The sequence below is a fragment of the Dasypus novemcinctus genome, chromosome 25, assembly GCF_030445035.2.
Source record: "Dasypus novemcinctus isolate mDasNov1 chromosome 25, mDasNov1.1.hap2, whole genome shotgun sequence".
In the NCBI taxonomy this organism is placed as follows: domain Eukaryota; kingdom Metazoa; phylum Chordata; class Mammalia; order Cingulata; family Dasypodidae; genus Dasypus; species Dasypus novemcinctus.
Window position 1 is genome coordinate 14,070,145 of NC_080697.1, and position 20,329 is coordinate 14,090,473.

At 36.9% G+C, this 20,329-nt stretch overlaps 1 protein-coding gene across 2 annotated transcripts in view; it reads right to left on the reverse strand.

The window, feature by feature from the left end:
* The window catches only part of ATAD2B (ATPase family AAA domain containing 2B), a 245,735-nt gene that overhangs the window by 66,346 nt on the left and 159,060 nt on the right, over window positions 1-20,329 (reverse strand). For both annotated transcript variants that reach the window (XM_058287681.1, XM_058287680.1), the window contains exon 19: window positions 8,616-8,801. In XM_058287681.1, the coding sequence (XP_058143664.1) occupies window positions 8,616-8,801 (186 nt within the window). The remainder of the gene's footprint in view (window positions 1-8,615; window positions 8,802-20,329) is intronic.

Consider the following 20,329-nt stretch of genomic DNA (forward strand, 5'->3'; position numbering starts at 1 on the left):
ACTAGAGAATAACCTAGGGACTGACTAACATAGTAAACCCAGAGGTGGATGAGAATTGTGGTTGATGATACAGATGCAAAAGTGTCCTTTGTGAGCTACAGCAGATGTACATCACTATTGCAAGGTGGTGTGAATGTGGAGAAGCATGGGAAAAATACAACTGGAGTGACCTATGGACTGTGGTTAATAGTAATAATGTAATATTCATGCATCTATGCCAAAGACATTCTGTTTTTATAACGGAGGAGTACGGACAAAGTATGCCAAATGTACTCTAAGGACCTAGTAGTAGTCTGATGATAGTATCTCATAATCTGTAACAAATGTTCTAACATGGTGTGGTGTGTAGATAGACGGGTGTTGTATGGGAATTCTGCACTTGTGCATGATTGTTTTGTAAGTTTACAACTTCTGTCATAAAAATATATTTTAAAAGTAATAATAGAGTGAGTTGGGGGAAAAATATACCAAATATAAGATACTTTGGTTAGTAGTAGTATTTTGATGATGCTCTTTAATCTTTGGTGAAAACTGTTTCACAACAATGCAAGGAACTGGTGGTAGGAGGAAGTGAGCTATGAGAGCCCTGTATGATGTTATGTATGTTTGTTTTATAAATTCACAACTATTACCATACATTTATTGTTTATGTATGTTTGAGTGAGATACTTCAATAAATTTTTTTAAAAGTTGAAAAAAAAAGGCAAAGAAGGGAATTACTGTACTGGCTGGGGTGAATGATCCTGACCATCAAAGGAAATAGGACTGTACCTACACAATGGAGGCAAAGAAGAGTTTGCTGGAATACAAGAGATCCCCTAGGGTGTCTCTTAAAACTGCCATGCCCTATGATTAAAGTTAATGGAAAACTGTAATGTCCCAATCCAGGCAGGATTAAGAATGGCCCAGAATCTTCAGGAATGAAATTTTGGGTCTCACCACTAGGCAAATAAGCATGGCCATTGACTTGCTTGCTGAGGGTAAAAGGAACATAGAATGGTAGTGGAAGAAGGTAGTAAAAATAAAAACATCAACCATGTGACCAGTTACAGAAATAAGGACTGCAATGGTCATGAATAATTTCTTCCTTGTTTCGTTATGAGTATGTCTGTATATGTACATGAAACAAATAACTTTGTTTTCTTCCTTAATCTTTCCCCTAATCATATGACATTAGTTGTTTTAGTTTTATGTCATAATATTTAAGGATGTCAAGTTTAAGAGTGAATATTATCCGTGAACTTGCCTCCTATTCTGGAGGAATTTAGTACGTTTCCAGTTGTACATAGGGCAGCTAAATATTGTTATAAACAGATATGTGCTACCATCTTTATTTAGAGACTTAGAATGTTTTAAGGTGATAGGTATGGCTGCCAAGTTTACAAGAGGCGGACTGTGATGGTTAGGTTAATGTTTCAACTCAACCACGTAATGGTACCCAGTTGTTTGGTCAAACAACTACTGGACTAACTATAATACAAGGGCATTTCCTGGACTTTAATCATCAGAGAGTTGATTGCATAGATGGCTGGTAACATCTGCAATCAACTGAGGAGATGGCCATCCGCAATGAATGACATCTCATCCAATCAGCTGAAGGCATTAAAGGGGAAGTGATTTCAGCATTCAGAGGGAGAATTCCCATCTCTACTTCAGACAGACAACATGGGGAACTCAAGGACCTTCATCAGAGTCCCTGTTTTACAGCCTGCCCAATGGAATTAGAACTTGTGCATCCTCACAGTTATGTGAGACAATTTTATAAAATCTCTCATAACGTTTACAGATATAACCTATCGGTTCTGTTTACTTAGGAACCCTAACTAATTGTGAGGCACAGACTTGCACACCAAAAACTAAAAAAAAATTGCTGAAAGATATTAAAGAAGATATTAATAATTGGAATGCCATATTGAGTTCATAGATTGGAAGACAATATTGTTAAGATCACAACATGCGTCAAAGTGATGAGCATACTCCTTGCAATTCCTAACCAAAATCTCACAGGATTAAAAGGAAAGGAAGATTCATCCTAAAATTCTTGTGGAAATTCAAGGGACCCTGCATAGGTCCCTTGAAAAAGAAGAACAAAATCGAAGAATTCCCAATTCCCAATTTAAAATTTTATCATATAGCTATACTAATCAAAATAGTGTGGCACTGGCATAAGGATGGACATCTGTTGAATTATATTCAATGGAATACAATTGAAAGCCCAGAAATAAACCCTCACATCTATGAACAAATGATTTTCAACAAGGGTCCCAAGACCATTCATTAGGGAAAGAAAAGTCTCTTCAACCAATGGTGCTGGGAAAATTAGATATCCACATGCAGAAGAATTAATTTAGACCCTTACATTATCGTATATGCAAAAATTAACTGAAAATGGACCAAAGGCTACTAAATTTAAGCGCTAAAACAATAGGGTTCTAGAAGAAAACTGAGACAAAACTTTATGACCTTAGATTTGACAATGATTTCTTAACTATGGCACCAAAAGAACAAGCAACTCAAGGAAAACAAAACAAAACAAACAGAATTCCATTAAAAATAAAAACAATTATGCATCAAAGGACACTATCAAGAAAGTGAAAAGGCAATATACTGAATGGGAAAAAAATTTGCCAATTATTTATCTCCTAAGGGTTAATATGCGGAATAAAAAGAATTCATACAACTAAATAACTAAAGATAAACAACCCAATTAAAAAATGGGCAAAGGATTTTTCTCCAAAGAATATATACAAATAGTCAATAACCACATGGAAAAAATGATCAACATCATCAGTCATTAGGGAGAGGCAAATCAAAACCACAATGAGATACCACTTCACCTTATGAGGACAGCTATGATTAAAATTAAAGAGAAAAGAAAAACACAAGAAAATAGCAAGGGTGGCAAGGATGTGTAGAAACTGAACTTTTATACATTGCTGGTGGAACGTATTAATAAAATTATGTGGCTGCCATTGGAAAACAGTTTGGCGACTCTCGTTAAACATAAAATTAGCACATGATCCAGGAAGTCCACTCCTGGGTATTCATCCCAAAGAACTGAAAACAGAGCGTCAAACAAACACTTGTATACAAATGCTCACAGCAGCCTCATTTACAATAGCCAAAAAGTAGGAACAATCCAAGAGTCACTCAATGGATGAATGGATAAATTAAATGTGGTATATACGTACAATGAAATATTATTATTCAGTAGTAAAATAAGAGTGAAGTTCCATGGATTACCCTTGGAAACATTACACTGTTATGCCTTATATACTATGACATTATGCTAAGTCATAATGGCACAAAATGTCAACCAGGCACAAAATGACAAAAAGCATATGATTCCACTTATATGAAATATCTAGAATAGGCAAATTCACAGAAAAAAAGTAGGTTAAACTAAGTAGATGAGAGGTTTCAGGGGCCTAGGGAGAAGGAAATGGGGAGTTTGTGCTTAAAATGGATATAGAAATTGTATTTGGGGTGATAAAAAGAAGTTTTAGAAATAGATTAAATGCAATGATAGAGCCACAACATTGAGAATATAGTTCATGCCACTGAAATGTGTAAAATAAAAACAGTTAAGGGAAGGAGACTTGGTCCAATGGATAGGGTGTCAGCTGGCCAAATGGGAGGTCCGCGGTTCAAACCCTGAGGCTCCTTGACCCGTGTGGAGCTGGCCCATGCACAGTGCTGATGCATGTAAGGAGTGCTGTGCCACGAAGGGGTGTCCCCCCCGTAGGGGAGCCCCACGCGCAAGGATGAGCCCCGTAAAGAGAACCACCCAGTGCAAAAGAAAGTGCAGCCTGCTCAGGAATGGCGCCCCACACACACACACACACACACACACGGAGAGCTGACACAACAAGAAGACGCAACAAAAAGAAACACAGATTCCCAGTCCCACTGATAAGGATAGAAGCGGACAGAAGAACACATAGTGAATGGGCACAGAGAGCAGACAACGGGGGTTGGGGGTGGGGGGGGGAGAAATAAATAAAAAATAAAACTTTAAAAAAATAAAAATAAAAATAAAAATAAAAATGACAAATTTTATGATATATGTGTTTTGCCAAATTAAAAAAAAAATCACAAGATCTTGAAAAGATGTAGAAAGCAAGATCCCAGAAGTGAACCTAAGAAAGCTTTCATAAATAAAACTTGCTTGCCCCAAGATAAAATGGGAAGACATTCCACAAAATCAAAATAAACAATATTCCACATATCTTAAAATAGTTAATTATTAATGTTTATTTATTACCCCTTTTTAGGTTAAAAAAAAACTTGTGAGCATCTCCTTCCAATTAGATTTTTTATTTTTTGTTTCAGTTTTATGTCCAATTAGATTTTAAGAAGAATCATATAATTGTTTCATTACTAAGAATTAATTTTAGGATATTTCCCTGGTATGTATGATCATTCATCTAAGTTTTTGATTCCCGTTTGATTTTTTTTTTAACTCGAAGTTACTTATTTTCACCTGAGATCCCACAATAAACCCAGAGACACAAAATGACATGAAATAGTTAAGATGACAAATGCTATATGCAAAATCTTTACTTCCATCAGTATGACAGAAGAGATGTTTCCTTTAAATTCCTTTCTAATACATTAAATTATAACATTTCCAGTCTGTCTTTAATAATCAAATATCAAAGCATATACTGTGAATCTCTTCAGAAACATAAGTTTAATAATTATGGCCTCGGTTTGCTTTCCTTCTTGCATATATCTCTAATTTTTCTGGTTTCTCCTTTAAAAGAGTCTTTTCTATTTTCAACCCTCAGTTAATTTTTTTTTAAGTCTCCCAAACAGGAATAACTTTAAATTTCCATATACCTCAGTTAAAATTTCTCTATCATCAGAAAGGGTCTACAGAAGTAAATTTAGTTAAGACTAGAATTTTGCAAAAAATGGAAAGAGGTTGGCAGAGGTTACTTAAAGCCTATATGGGGAAGCAGACTTGGCCCAGTGGTTAAGGCGTCCATCTACCACATGGGAGGTCCACGGTTCAAACCCCGGGCCTCCCTGACCCGTGTGGAGCTGGCCCACACACAGTGCTGATGCGCGCAAGGAGTGCCACGATATGCAGGGGTGTCCCCGCATAGGGGAGCCCCACGTGCAAGGAGTGCACCCTGTAAGGAGAGCTGCCCAGCGCAAAAGAAAGTGCAGCCTGCCCAGGAATGGTGCCACACACATGGAGAGGTGACACAAGATGACGCAACAAAAAGAAACACAGATTCCCATGCCGCTGATAACAACAGAAGCGGACAAAGAAAAACACCCAGCAAATGGACACAGAGAACAGACAACTGGGGCGGGGTGGGTAGGGCGGGAAGGGGAGAGAAATAAATAAAATAAATAAAGTAAAGCCTATATAGTGAGTCAATTCTTAGTTCCTTCACTTAACAAATATTTACTGAATGATTGCTGTGTGTCAGTTCTGTGCTAGGATATAGGATGTGAAGGTGAGTAAGAAAGTTCTCTCCCCTCAAAAACTTTGTGATCCCGATCAAAGGTTCTCGAACATTTTGTCTTAAGACCTCTTTATACTCTTAAAAATTACTGATTAGGAAGTGGATGTGGCTCAACTGATAGAGCATCCCCCCACCCTATAAGAGGTCCAGGGTTCAGTAACCATAGCCTCCTGACCCTTGTGGTAAGCTGGCCCACGTGCAGTGCTGCCACATGCAAGGAATGCTGTGCCATGCAGGGGTGTCCCCCACATAGGGGAGCCCCACCCACAAGGAGCGTACCCCTCAAAGAGAGCTGCCTACGCGAAAAAAGCACAGCCTGCCCAAGAGTGATACCACACACACGGAGCACTGACACAGCAAGATGATGCAACAATAAGAGAGACAGATTCCTGGTGCCACTGACAAGAATGCAAGCAGACAAAGAAAAACAAACAGCAAATGAACACAGAGAGGAGACAATGGGGGGAAGGGGAGAGAAATAAAATTTAAAAAAATTACTGAGGACCCCAAAGAGCTCTTATTTATGTGGGATTTATTGGTCATTATTTGCATATTAAAAACTAAAACTAAGAAAATGTTATATTATTCACTTCTTTTTAAAAATACATTACAGGTTAACATTAAGAATATATTCCTTGGAAAAATATATTTTTCCAAAAATTCTAAAATATATGAAATACATAAAATTTAAAATAAAATTTGGTGAGAAAAATGGCAATTTTATATTTCTTTAAAATACTTTAGTATCTGGCTTAATGGAGGACAACTGGATTCTCATTCCTGTTTCTGCATTTAATGGCAATATGTTAGTCTGAATAAAGAAAATACAGACAGCAGCTGATATGCAGCTGGAAATGGAGGAACTTGATGAACCACTGGCGGGTCTTGGGAATCCCAGGGGTTCTTGAACCATACTTTGAGAACAGCTGGTCTACAATAATGATTTTTCTCCTCAATTTTTAAAATCATATACTTTAGTAATAAAAAAAACTAAACTAAAAATATTCCCTTCAGAATATTCATCTTCATATGTGTATATACATGATTCTATTACTGTACTATTTTTATAAAATATGCACACAAAATTTTTAAGATAATATAAAAAGCAAAAATGAGTAGACATTTGAATTTTTTTTTCTGGTATCTTGAGTACAAACTTAATTTGGGGACTACTGGACTAGAAGAGAAAAGAGATATCTACAAAGAAACATTTAAAACAGAATGTTATAAGGGCTCTAAAAGATGAGATTTTCTCATTTTGTTCCACTTTGTGTTTCCCTCAACTCAAAAAGTAGTTGTTCTACATTCCAAATAAAACACTATTCCCATGGTGGATTTTTTTATTTTGTTCCATTTTTAGTAAAAGAGTAGAGATCCCTGTCTATGATTATCAAAATTATGAGTTTATTTTCTATTAGAACATTAGTAGTTATTACAGAAGTTTTAGAAAATACAAATAACAAGAAAATGAAAATTATCATAACGTCAATACTCAGAGATAATTACTTTTAACATTTTGATGTATAAGCGTCTTTATTTCTTTATAAACAGGAATAATAACATATATTTACTTAATACCTGCCTTTATAAACAATGTATTTAAACACATTTCCATGACATTAAATGTTTTACATTAATATTTTTAAAGGCCTCGTTTTGTTTCATGGAATGAATCTACTACACTTTAACCAATCCCCCACTAAAGGACATTTAGGAGCTTCTAAACTATGATCAAAGGCTATGATAAATACCCTCATAGCTATAACTCTGTGTTTAACCATGAAAAATTCTTCAAAGCTATTTAGTAAAAAAAAGGGCAGAGTACAGCAGAAAAAGGGAAAAAAAGATGACTTTTCAGGATTCAATGACAGTAAATTTCTACCATCTTAGCTTCCAATTAAGAGTACTGGTAAACAAATGATGTATATGTTAATCAGTAAGCTTTATGAATCCATTAAAATTTACGGTAATATAGCAACATTGAAACTGTATATGATATGATGTTAACTTTATTAAACGAAATTATGTATACATGTGGGCAAGAGTAGGCAATATATAACTTGATGTGTCAAGAAGATAAGCTCATAAGACTTATTTGCAAATGTTTCAACATAGAGGAAAATTTAACCTAATTATATATTTGCAACTAGATACCTTAATTACCCCAAATTTTCTTTTATCTCTTTCTTTTTATATTATAATAAAATTCTTTGAGAGTGAGGATCTAATTCAAAAGGTGGCTACTAGCTATGTTTAGATTTAATCCATTCCTTTAAATCAACTTTAACTGCATTCCTACTTCATAATACTCATATAAAACCAACATTTTGTATTATTTCATTTCCAAAATAAACTCATATATATATCATACCAAAACACTGTCTCATATTTAATATTTATCCAAGATCAAAAGATGTTGGTTTTCCTGACTCTTACTACAGTATTCTACTAAATTCTATTATCCCTGCAATAATAAAATACAATAAAATCATTTCCTATTGTCGTTCCTGGGAAAAATATTTCTAAGCATTTCTAAAGGAGATTCTTAAGATCTGAGTACGCTCTGGATCATTAAAACAATTTTTTAAAAAACAGTTTCATTCACATGATTTGATCTACTAATTTTTCTGAACCAGATACAATTTTACCTTTTATTCTAATATATTAAATGAGTCAGGTTTGATCTGAAAGCTAAATTTCAGACTTGAAAATATGAATATTGGCAACTATATTCAACTTAACATAATGCTACCAAATAAAGAGCTGAGAGATAAAATCCTACCAAGTAATTTAAAGGATAAGAATGAGGAAGATGACTATAATGGAATTAATGATGATACAGCCAATATTTTCTTAGTAGTTACTATATGTCAGGTTCTCTGCTAACTATTGATTATCTCAGGAAGAAGATATTGCCATTATACACCCCACCTCTACCAAAAAAAAAAAAAAACCAACCCCGACACTTAGATTGTTTAATAACTTGCCATAAATCACAAAGCCAATAAATGGTTGGACCAGGCAGGGTATGCACTCTAATCGTATTGATTTTACAGTAATTAAGGTATATCCAATTTACAAGAACAACCATCTTAAAACAACATAAGCAAAGATAAATATCTGGTCATTTCTTACCTCTTCAGGTAGTTCACTATACATGCTTTCAGAGGTAGACAATAAAAATATAGGTGAGAATGATGGTATATCCTGTAGCAATGTCAGAAAAGTTGCTTTCACAGTTTCACTGACAGCATCCCACCAATCACCAATATGAGGCATGTAAACAATACTAGGTACTGTTCTTCGAGCTTCACGAAAAATCTAATTTGAAGAAAAAACTGGCATTAAAAAACAGAAATTGATATTATACTAAAGCCTACCTAGTAACCTCCAAATACATGAAATATGTCAGGCCTATTTATTATCATTAGTTCCAGCCCACATACTTAAGTTCTTCAAGACATGAAGCATACATAAATCCTACATACAGTTTTTACTCATTCTTGCCCCCCCTAAAAATAGGTATCTTTTTGCCCTTTTATTATTCCTAGTATAAAGATTTATTTATTTATTTAATCCCCCCCCCTCCCCGTTTGTCTGTTCTTGGTGTCTATTTGCTGCGTCTTGTTTCTTTGTCCGCTTCTGTTGTCGCACGGGAAGTGTGGGCGGAGCCATTCCTGGGCAGGCTGCTCTTTCTTTTCATGCTGTGCGGCTTTCCTCACGGGCGCACTCCTTGCGCGTGGGACTCCCCCACGCGGGGGACACCCTTGCGTGGCACGGCACTCCTTGCGCGCGTCAGCGCTGCGCATGGCCAGTTCCACACGGGTCAAGGAGGCCCAGGGTTTGAACCTTGGACCTCCCAGATGGTAGACGGACGCCCTAACCACTGGGCCAAAGTCCGTTTCCCTATTATTCCTAGTATAAAGGTATCATATTGCTCTACTTATTTATCATGTAAAGATGTGGTTAAAACACCACTATAAAATATTCTGCAAATAAAGACAAAAACATGTACCTATAAGTCACCCATGTTAACATATTAATTACCTATACACAAAAGAAGAAATGTAAGTCATATTTAACATGTTTGTGCATTTTGCCTAAAATTACTCAATATATGAATGAAATAAACATTTTAACCAAGATGCACCATCTTGGTGTTTACAATTAATGAACTATCTACTGAACCACTTGTTTACCTTCTATTATCTTAGAATTTAAATGTCCAAAAAATAGTCACAAATCACCATTACCATTCGAAAGGGCAAGAAGTAAATCAGCGAAGAGCTCTGAGACTTGAAATGACAGAAAATACAAAATGATTTTTTTTCTCAGATGTTAAAAAGTGTCCTGAGCATGTATAGCATCAATCTCTATCTGCCAGCAAACACCAATAAAGACCAGGTTGGCTAATAAAGCAGAATTATCACCCTTTACATAAAAATCAACAGTTCAACAGACAATCGACAGGCACGCGGACTTGGCCAGTGGTTAGGGAGTCTGTCTACCACATGGGAGTTCTGCGGTTCAAACCCGGGGCCTCCTTGACCCGTGTGGAGCTGGCCCATGTGCAGTGCTGATGCGTGCAAGGAGTGCCCTGCCACGCAGGGGTGTCCCCGCGTAGGGGAGCCCCACGCGCAAGGAATGCGCCCCATAAGGAGTGCCACCCAGCGTGAAGGAAAGTGCAGCCTGCCCAGGAATGGCACCCCACACACGGAGAGCTGACACAACAAGATCATGCAACAAAAAGAAACACAGATTCCTGTGTCGCTGACAACAACAGAAGCGGACAAAAAAGAACACGCAGCAAATGGACACAGAGAACAGACTACTGGGAGGAGGGGAGAGAAATAAAAATAAATCTTTAAAAAAAAATTGACAAATTCTCAAATGTTAATTTAAGAGCCTTTTTTTTTTATTTAAAGATTTATTTATTTCTCTCCCCTTCCCCCCTGCCCCGTTGTCTGCTCTCTGTCCATTTGCTGTGTGTTCTTCTGTGTCTGCTTGCATTCTTGTCAGCGGCACTGGGAATCTGCGTCTCTTTGTTGCGTCATCTTGCTGTGTCAGCTCTCCATGTGTGTGGCACCACTCCTGGGCAGGCTGCACATTTTTCAGTGTGGGGCGGCTCTCCTTGCAGGATACACTCCTTGCACATGGGGCTTCCATACCCGGTGGACACCCCTGCATGGCACGGCACTCCTTGCGTACATCAGCACTGCTGGTGGACCAGCTCATCACATGGGTCAGGAGGCCCTGGGTTTGAACCCTGGACCTCCCATATGGTAGGAGGACGCTCTATCAGTTAAGCCAAATCCGCTTCCCTGTGACAGCCTTTCAATACTTTCAACAAGCTTAAGAATGAGTGTAAAAATCTGTTTCTTCAATCTAATTGGAGAATCTTATTCCAAAATTCTCTACTTATCTTCCCTTATTTTAAAACTAATGCATTTCAATCAGCCTGTGTAGTATGTAAGATATAGAAATATAAATATAAGATGAACAATGATTAGTAATGATTATTGAAATTTACCTAAGAATCAAAAGGATTAGTTCTCTTTAATAGTAAGTTTACCATTTGAATGAATTTTTAAAATAATACTCCATTTTATACAGCTTTAAACCTGGTGTATGAAATAAAGTATACTACCAATTCAATAATAAACCAGATGAAAGATGATCAAATAAAATTTCTTCTCCCAAATTGGAAAAATGTAGATGTCATGATCACTCATATCAAAAGTAACATTTGGGGAAGTGGATGTGGTTCAAGCAACGGAGCTCCTGCCTAGGAAATGAGAGGTCCCTGGTTCAGTTCCCGGTGCCTTCTAAGGAAGAGAGCGAGCTGGCGTGAGAGGCAGGCACAGCAAGCTGACACAACAAGAGACACAACAGGAAAACATAATGAGAAATCCAATGAAGCAGGGAGTGAATGTTCCCAGTGCCTCCTATAGAAGATGAGCAAGACAGTGAGCTAACGCAATAAGATGATGCAACAAGAGACACAAAAAGAAAAACACAGTGAGAGACACAACAAAACAGGAAATGGAGGTGACTCAAGCAATTAGGCACCTCCCTCCCATATCGGAGGTCCTGGGTTCGGTTGCCAGTCCCTCCTAAAGAAACAAGGAAGACAGACAGACACAACAAGCTCAAACAAGGAGGGATGGAGGGAAAATAATTTTTTTAAAAAAATTGTTAAGTAATATTTGCTCCTTCCCTTCCTTTAATATTTACATATCCTCCAACCCAGAACAGTTGTCCAAGGACAACTTCTTTAGGACTCTCAAATTTTGACCTTTTCTGAGACCATGTACCCCTCCTATCCTGGATCTTGAAAATCCAAGGATTTTTTTCTTCCAAAGTTCTGGAGCAGGTTAGTATAGGGAAGATGAGGGAAGATGTCCTGTCACAGATGGGACCCAGCAGAGAACATGGACATGAGACCCCACCTGGAAACCCCCTGAGGGAAGGGTGCCACTAAGAACAAAGTCAGAAAGACTGCCACAACTCTGGCCACAAGGTCCCATTTGGACCTCCTGGGCTCAAGAGGAAGCCATGGAGAACTCCACACAGGCTTCCCCATTGGTCCCAGGGAATTCCAAACAAAAAAGCCCCCTCACTCGACCCCTGAGAGCTACAGGTGAGAATCCTTGGGCAACCAATTAGAACCTCGAACAGCTGAAAAGGGGAGGAGGGAAGAACAGCTTTGATAAAGGCAACCCCCTGCCCCAGGCATGCCTCTTTGCCTGGAGGTCCCATCTCAGTGGGGTACTTTTCTCTTTTCTCTCATTTCTCAATAAACTCTTTATTGGCATAATTAAACTGGCATTTTCTTAAGTATTTTATCTAACAGCCAAGAATCTAGAGGATCAAGCATGTTCCCACAACGGTTCTTGTAGAAGGTTCATAGGAGAAAAACAAGCATAAATACTAGCAAAGGGAAGGAACCACAGAGAACACAAAGGCAAGTGAAGAATTTGTTTATTAAAAAAGTACTACGTGCCACCCAAATCAAATATGTATGTGGAAATCAGTGACTGACTCCTTTTGTCACTTTCCAACTCTCCACTCTGCTGGTAAATCTGAGGAGAGTCAACAGGGAGAGAACGATAATTATATGAAAAAGACTGAAGAGTTATCACTTACTGAAAAACCTTACAAAACTCACCACAAGCTGGGCTTGTGGTAATATGCACTAGGCAAATTACCAGAAGCCCAATGCACAAAAGAAATAAGAAAACATGCCTTTAGAAAGAAAAATGATTTTTTGCCTTCCATTCTAGTGATTCTGGGTTATGTTTTCCAGGAATATGTGTTGAGAACCTCTGCTGCCAACATATATCAACGATATCAGCACAACAACAGAAGGTTAAGTAATGCAGCACAGTAGGTAGTTTAAAGGTATTTGCAAGACCAAACTAGATTATAAACATCATCAGCTCTAAAAGAAACTGAAGAAGACTTAAATGGAAGGACATACCGTGTTCATGGATTTAGAAGACTAAATATCGTTAAGATGTCAATTCCACCCAAACTGACTTACATATTCAATGAAAAAACAAAACAAAGTTGGAAAACTGTAAATGTTGGAGAGGATATGGTGAGATAGGAAAGCTTATTCACTGCTGGTGGGAATGGAGAATGGTACAGTCACTGTGCAGGACTGTTTGGCAGTTCCTAAGGAAGTTGAATATAGACTTGCCACGTGACCTGGTAGTATCTTAGGTACTCCAAAGAACTGAGAGTAGTGACACGAATAGATATGTGCACATCATAGCAGCATTATTCACAAATGCCAAAAGCTGGAAACAACCTAGGTGTCCATCAAGTGATAAATGAATAAACAAATTGCGGAGTATAACAATGGAATATTGTGCAGTGTTAAGAAGAAATGAGGTTGTGAAACATATGACAACATGCGTGAACCTAGAGGACATAATGTTGAATGAAGCAAGTCAGAGACAAAAGGAAAAATACTGTATGATTGCCCTATTATGAACTAACAATATTATGTGAAATATAAATATATTACATGAAATATGAATATGGGTAGAATTGCATATATAAGACCATTTTTCTTTGAAGCAGAACAAATTTAAATTAACACTATACAATGTTAGTATCAGACACAAAAAAAACCCCTTTATACTAAGTGAAGGAGACCAGACACAGAGTATTACATATTGTATGAGTAGACTTATATAAAATGTAAATATAAATCAATTTATATAGATGAAAGGAGATTAATTTATGTACAGATGAGGAAGGAATACTAAAGGGTGTGAAGCCTTTCTTTTTGGAGTAATGAAAATTGTTCTAAAATTTTTGAGATGATGAATGCACAACATTATGATTATACTAAAAGCCATTGATTATACACTTTGGATAGAATAGTCAGAAACAGCAGCTATGTACAGCAGGGGAAGTATAGAGAGATTGAGAGATGAGGAAATTTCTTGTTTGTTTATTATTATTGAAAAAAATGAAAATGCTCCAATAATGACTGAAGTGATGAATGCACAACTATGTGATTATAGCAAATACCATTGATTGTACACTTTGGATGAATTGTACGCTTTATTAATATGTATCAGTATAATTGATGTGTTAAAAAAAAACGAAAAGTTGCTAAGGAAAAAACCAGAAACTCATGGGTGCAAACACAAAAACATCCAAGCCTGCTGTAGAAAAACGCAGAAACACATACACACAAACACAAAAGCATCCAAAGTATACACATAAGTATATATATTAATTCCTTAATCCAAATTAGCAAAACAGGATATCCCTTGATAATTTCCTGATACAATTTCTTTCTAGGGAAAGAAAAATACTAGCATTTTCACCAAAAAAGAACTTATCAATGATTTCAAATTATTCACCATATAGTACTTCAACTCTGAAGCTTATGATAAACCATATGTAAGTTAAGTAATTCAATCATACTTCTTTCTTAATGAAATGGATAAAACACTACACACATCAGCCCATTTTTAGAAAACCAACAGTAGGAATAATACAGTAGGCAAAAAAAGCATTTGAGGATGTCAGGAAAAGTAGGATCATAGTTGTTGCTTTTTTTTGTAGTGTTAAAGACAAGTAGAAACATAAATAACTCTTTTATTACAGATACTAATATCTCCTACCTTGTTGCAGGGCTCAATAATTATTTGTCAAGTGATTGGGACAACCATAAATCTTCCAGGCTATATCAGGTTTTCCATTCTTTCAGAGCCTTTGGAAGACCATGAAATGCACAGTAATTCACACACACACACACACACACACATACTCACACACACAATAAAGGCTACTATATTTCAAAGTATGATCTATTGAAGATCTAGAATGTGAGATGTTTGAAATACAGATTTGTGGAGCTCAAACCTGGTATAAAGTCAAGGAATCAGAAATTTTAATAAGCACCCCCACGTGATTTTGACACATTCTAACTTGAGAAATACTGAGAAAAACCCTACAGCAGAAACTAAGTCCTCTACCATATTTCACCTCTATCCCAACCAACAACATTAAAGAAAAGCTGAGGCTGTCAAAGGGAGAAAATAAAGTTTTATCATGGTGTGTGTGTGCATGTGTGTCTTTTAAAAGACAGAAATACAATTAAATGTGACCCCCACACTACAATAAGGAAATACCAAGTATGGCTCTTTTACACTTCTTTCTATATTATCACTCACATAAACACAGTGATTTAAGACTTTTCTCTTTAAGACTGACTTTCATGTTGATGTTCATGTTACATGAAATAGCACAATTTAATTTACAATAAGTATCTTAGAGACCAGGGGGAAGAGAGAAGTATTCAAAAGTAATTTGCCACAGACTAAACCTGTGTACTCCCCATCTATTTGTAGAGAATCCTGACTATAGGAGGACTGGCTCCTAAGAGAGGTAAGGCAAAGGGGAAGAAAAGGAAGGGAACATATTACAGAAGAGAAATGCATTTTAATCCTCCCAGCATTTTAGCAACTGATTTGGGTGGTCTCTTTCCGAGGACTTTTATACCTACTTATACGCGGGCCTGCCATCATCAACAAATAATGAAAAACTTCCTCAGTTTCTTTATATAATAGTCTCTTTTTAGAGAATTTGTTACAAAGGGCACTGTTATATTAATAAATTTTAAGTAATTTTAAATATTATGAAGATACAAATAATTAAGGAATTAACCAAGACAGTTCATCTGGTCTCTGGTCAGCGTACAGAGCAAATCTGGGCTTGGGCCATCCGGCCTCCAATATCTCATTGCCAAGCAGACTGGACATCCAGGAGGAAGTCACTCAAGAATAAACTCTGCTTCCAACCCAGATGCTCATCGGCATAAGCTGGGAAAATGAGAAGTTTTAGTTTGGAATACAACCAAAAATGGAAATCAACGGGCTTTTGTTATTTTGCTCTACCAAGCAATGCCTGTCTCCACACTCCCCTCAGCATCACTAGAAAAAAGTAGTGAAAGCCAAGATATGTGAGAGAGGCCAAAAACTATGAAGTTAGAAGTCAAATTCAGCTTAATGTTGTCAAGCAGGATTCAGGAAAAAAGGCTCGAATCCCAATAACATCAGCATACAGCTTACTACAATGCTTCCTAAGTGATTTCTTACCTATATTTGACTAACATTAAACCATTAATGTGTTTATAAATATATATACATATTAACCATAAGGGAACAGCTATAGGACTCCAGCCACTCCCTCTTACTTTTAAAATGTCCCTCTTTGAAAATGATTTTATCTTTAGTTTGTTTAATGTAGTAAAATATGCTTCTTATAAAAACAACAACACAACTTCCAAACAGCACAGCAGGGTGTAAACTAAAAAGACAGTTTATCTAGTCCCCGATTCTCCAAATCATGCCCCTAAAGGCAAAACAACAATGAACAGTTTTTTTCAAGGGGTATTTTTGGATAAAACTGGTACTTATATACAAGCATGTATACATATAGACATATATTGTTTCTTTCACACAAATCATATAAGATTGACTGATTTACAATTGGCTTTTTACAATAATATCTTCTCCATCTTTTCATATCAAGCTAGGTAAATCTATCTCATTCCTTTTAATGGAGTCACAGTATTCTATGTATGGATACCCAACAATTTATTTTAGCTAATTCCCAACTAAAGGACATTTCTTTCTTTTTATGTTTTATTTTATTTGGCAATTAAAGAAAATGCTGTGATGACTATCCTTTGTATATTCAGCATTGAACACTTGTACCTAATATGTTTTGAATGAATTCCTAAATGTAGAATTCCTGGGTCTAAGGTAATATGTACTTGAAATTTTAAAAAATACTGCCAAACTACATTCCAAAACCATTAGGTAAATTTACATTCCCACTGAGTATGTCTCATAGCTCCAATACTGATTATTATTAAAGTTCTTATTTTTGAAACCCTGAATGTTCTTTTAAAAAACAGTATCTTGTTGCTTTAATTTGCATTTTTTTTCACTTACTAGTTAGGCTAAGAATCTATCCAAATTTTTATTGGTGGCTTTTTCTTTTTACTACACTCCCATAAATAGAACGTTCCTATCTTTTGCTAATTTTTATATTAAGTTCGTATTCTCTCTTACTTGACATGTGAGTCACAAATACTGTTCCCCAGGTTATATCTATTAATTTTAAAGAATTTTTTAAAAATTTATCTTTGTTTAATTGTATTTGTTTAAAGACACCTTATTTAATATATAGTTGATTTATTAACATTAAAGATCTTTCTCTCTCTTTCTGCTCCCGCCCCCCCTCACTGTTTGCACTAGCTGTGTCTATTTGTTGTGTGTTCATCTTCTTTTTAGAAGGCACTGGAACCGAACCAGGGACTTCCCTTGTGGGAAGGAGGTACCTAATCACTGCAGCCACCTCCACTCCCTGCTTTCTTGTTCCTCTCATGGTGTTTTCCTCCTTGTGTCTCTTTGGTAAGTCACCTTGTTGTGTCAGCTTGCCGCACCAGATCACAGTGTCAAGCTTGCTGTCTTGATTGTCTTCTTTAGGAGGCACCAGAAACCAAATCCGGGACCTCCCGTGTGGTAGGTGGGAGCTCAACCGCTTGAGCCACATCAGCTCCCCAAGAATTTTTTTCTATGAGTAATTTAAAAATTGCATACAAAACCAGCATGATGGTGGCAGAGTAGGAACCCCATGATTTAGCTTGTGCTAGAGGGCAATTAGTAATCCCCCAGAGCGTTTTAAAGCACCTGTCTGGGGGCTCCAGGAGACCAGAAGAGCATCATGTAACATCCTTGAAAAAATAGGAAAAGACTATTAGGCCCAGGGCTCCCGTACTGTCCTCCCACTTCTTCATTAAGCAATACATAACATATAAGGGATACCCAATAAAATTAAGTGCCAATTTCTCATCAGCATCATGGAGGCAAGAAGACAGTGGCATGATATACTTAAGATACTGCAAGCAAAAAACTTCCAGCCAAGAATCTTATATCCAGCAAAACTGTCTTTTCAAAAATGAAGGCGAGTTTAGAATATTCACAGATAAAAAGAAACTGAGAGAGTTTGTAACCAAGAGGCTGGCCTTGCAGGAAATACTAAAGGGTGTGCCACAATCTGAAAAGAAAAGACAGGAGAGAGAGGCTTGGAAGAGAGTCTAGAAATGAAGATTATACCAGGAAAAATAACTAAAAAGAGTGGTGAAAATAAAATATGACAGATAAAACCCAAAGGTCAAAATTGGTGAAATAAGAACTTCCTTTACAGTATTAACATTGAATATTAATGGATTAAACTCCCCAATCAAAAGACAAACTGGCGGAATGGATAAGAAAATATGAGCCACCTATATGCTTTCTGCAAGAGACTCACCTTAGACCCAAGGATACCAATAGACTGAAAGTGAAAGGCTGGAAAAAGATATTCCATGCATGCAAGTAATAAACAAATGAACAAATAAATAAATAAATAAAATAAAAGCCAGAGCAGCCATACTTACATCAGATGAAATAGACTTTAGAGATGGAGGACTAAATATTATTAAGACGTCTATTCCACTCAAATTGATATATAGATTCAATACAATCCCAATAAAATTCCACCAGCATTTTTAAAATAAATGGAAAACACAATTATCAAATTTATTTGGAAGGGGAAGGGGCCCCAAATAGCCAGAAACAGCTTAAAAAGGAAAAGCAAAGGTGGAACACTCTCACTTCTTTAAATCATATTACCTAGCTAAAGTGGCAAAAACAGGATGGTGCTAGCATAAAGACAGGCACACAGACCAATGGAACTGAAGTGAAGGTTCAGAAACAGACTCTTAGATCTATGGTCTAGTGATTTTTGAGAAGCCTGATAAACCCACCCAGCTCAGGCAAAAGAGTCCATCCAACAAATGTGCCAAGAGGATTGGATACCCATAACCAAAAGAAAGAGGTTTACTATCTTACACCTTATACAAAAATTAACTCAAAATACATCAAAAACCTAAATATAAAAGAACCATAAAGCTTCTAGAAGAAAATGTAGAAAATATCTTCAAGACCTGGTGGTAAGTGGTAGATTCTTAAAGAAGGTAAAGAGGACAGAGATGGACTACTGATGCTTAAGTGGTATGCAGAAGTTTTAATTAATTTTATTTTAAAAGTGTGGAAATGTATAGAGATGATGGTAACGCACTGTAAATATTATAAATGGGAATGTGGGTGGAAAGGGTAGTCTAGGGATGTAAATGTCAATTGCAAGAAAGTTAGAGAATAATTTAGGGACTGAATAACACAGTAAACCTAGAGGTGGAGGAGAACGGGTTGATGGCACAGGTGCAAGAGTGTCCTTCGTGAGCTAGAGCAGATGTATGTCACTATTGCAGGTTGGTGGGAATGTGGAAAAGCATGAGAAAAACACAACTGCAGTGACCTATGGACTGTGATTAACAGCAATATTGTAATATTCATGCCATCTATGCCAAAAATGTACTGTGTTGATAATGGAAGAGTATGGAAAAATTTTGCCAAATGTATGCTGTGAGGAAGTGGACTTGGTCCAGTGGTTAGGGAGTCCATCTACCACATGGGAGGTCCACGGTTCAAACCCCAGGCCTCCTTGACCTGTGTGGAGCTGGACCATGCGCAGTGCTGATGCGCGCAAGGAGTGCCGTGCCACACTGGGGTGTCCCCCGTGTAGGAGAGCCCCACGCGCAAGGAGTGCGCCCCATAAGAAGAGCCACCCAGCGCAAAAGAAAATGCAGCCTGCCCAAGAATGGTGCCACACACACAGAGAGCTGACACAACAAGATGACACAACAAAAAGAAACACAGATTCCCATGCCACTGACAAGAACAGAATTGGACAAAGAAGAAGACGCAGCAATAGACAAAGAGAACAGACAACCGGGGCAGGGGGGAAGGGGAGAGAAATAAATAAATAAATAAATCTTTTTTTTTTTTTTTTTTAAGTATGCTGTGGACCACAGTTAGTGGTAACAGTCTAACGATATTATCTCATAATCTGTTACAAATGTTCCACCACAGTGTGGTGTGTTACTAGAGGGGTGTTGTATGGGAATTCTGCACATGTGCATAATTGTTTCAACTTCTGTCATAAAAATATATTCTAAAAAGTAACAATAGGGTGGGTGGGGGGGAAAATACACCAAATGTAATTGATACGGTCATAGTTACAAGATTTTGACAATATTCTTTCATAATTTGTAACAAATGTTATGCAACAAAGCAAGGTGTTGGTGGTGGGTTGATGTATGGGACCTCTGTATGATGTTATGCATGTTTGTTTTATAAATTCACAACTTTTACAATATACTTATTGTTTATGTATGTTCACGTTTAAAATGATATAAAAAAATAATAACAGGT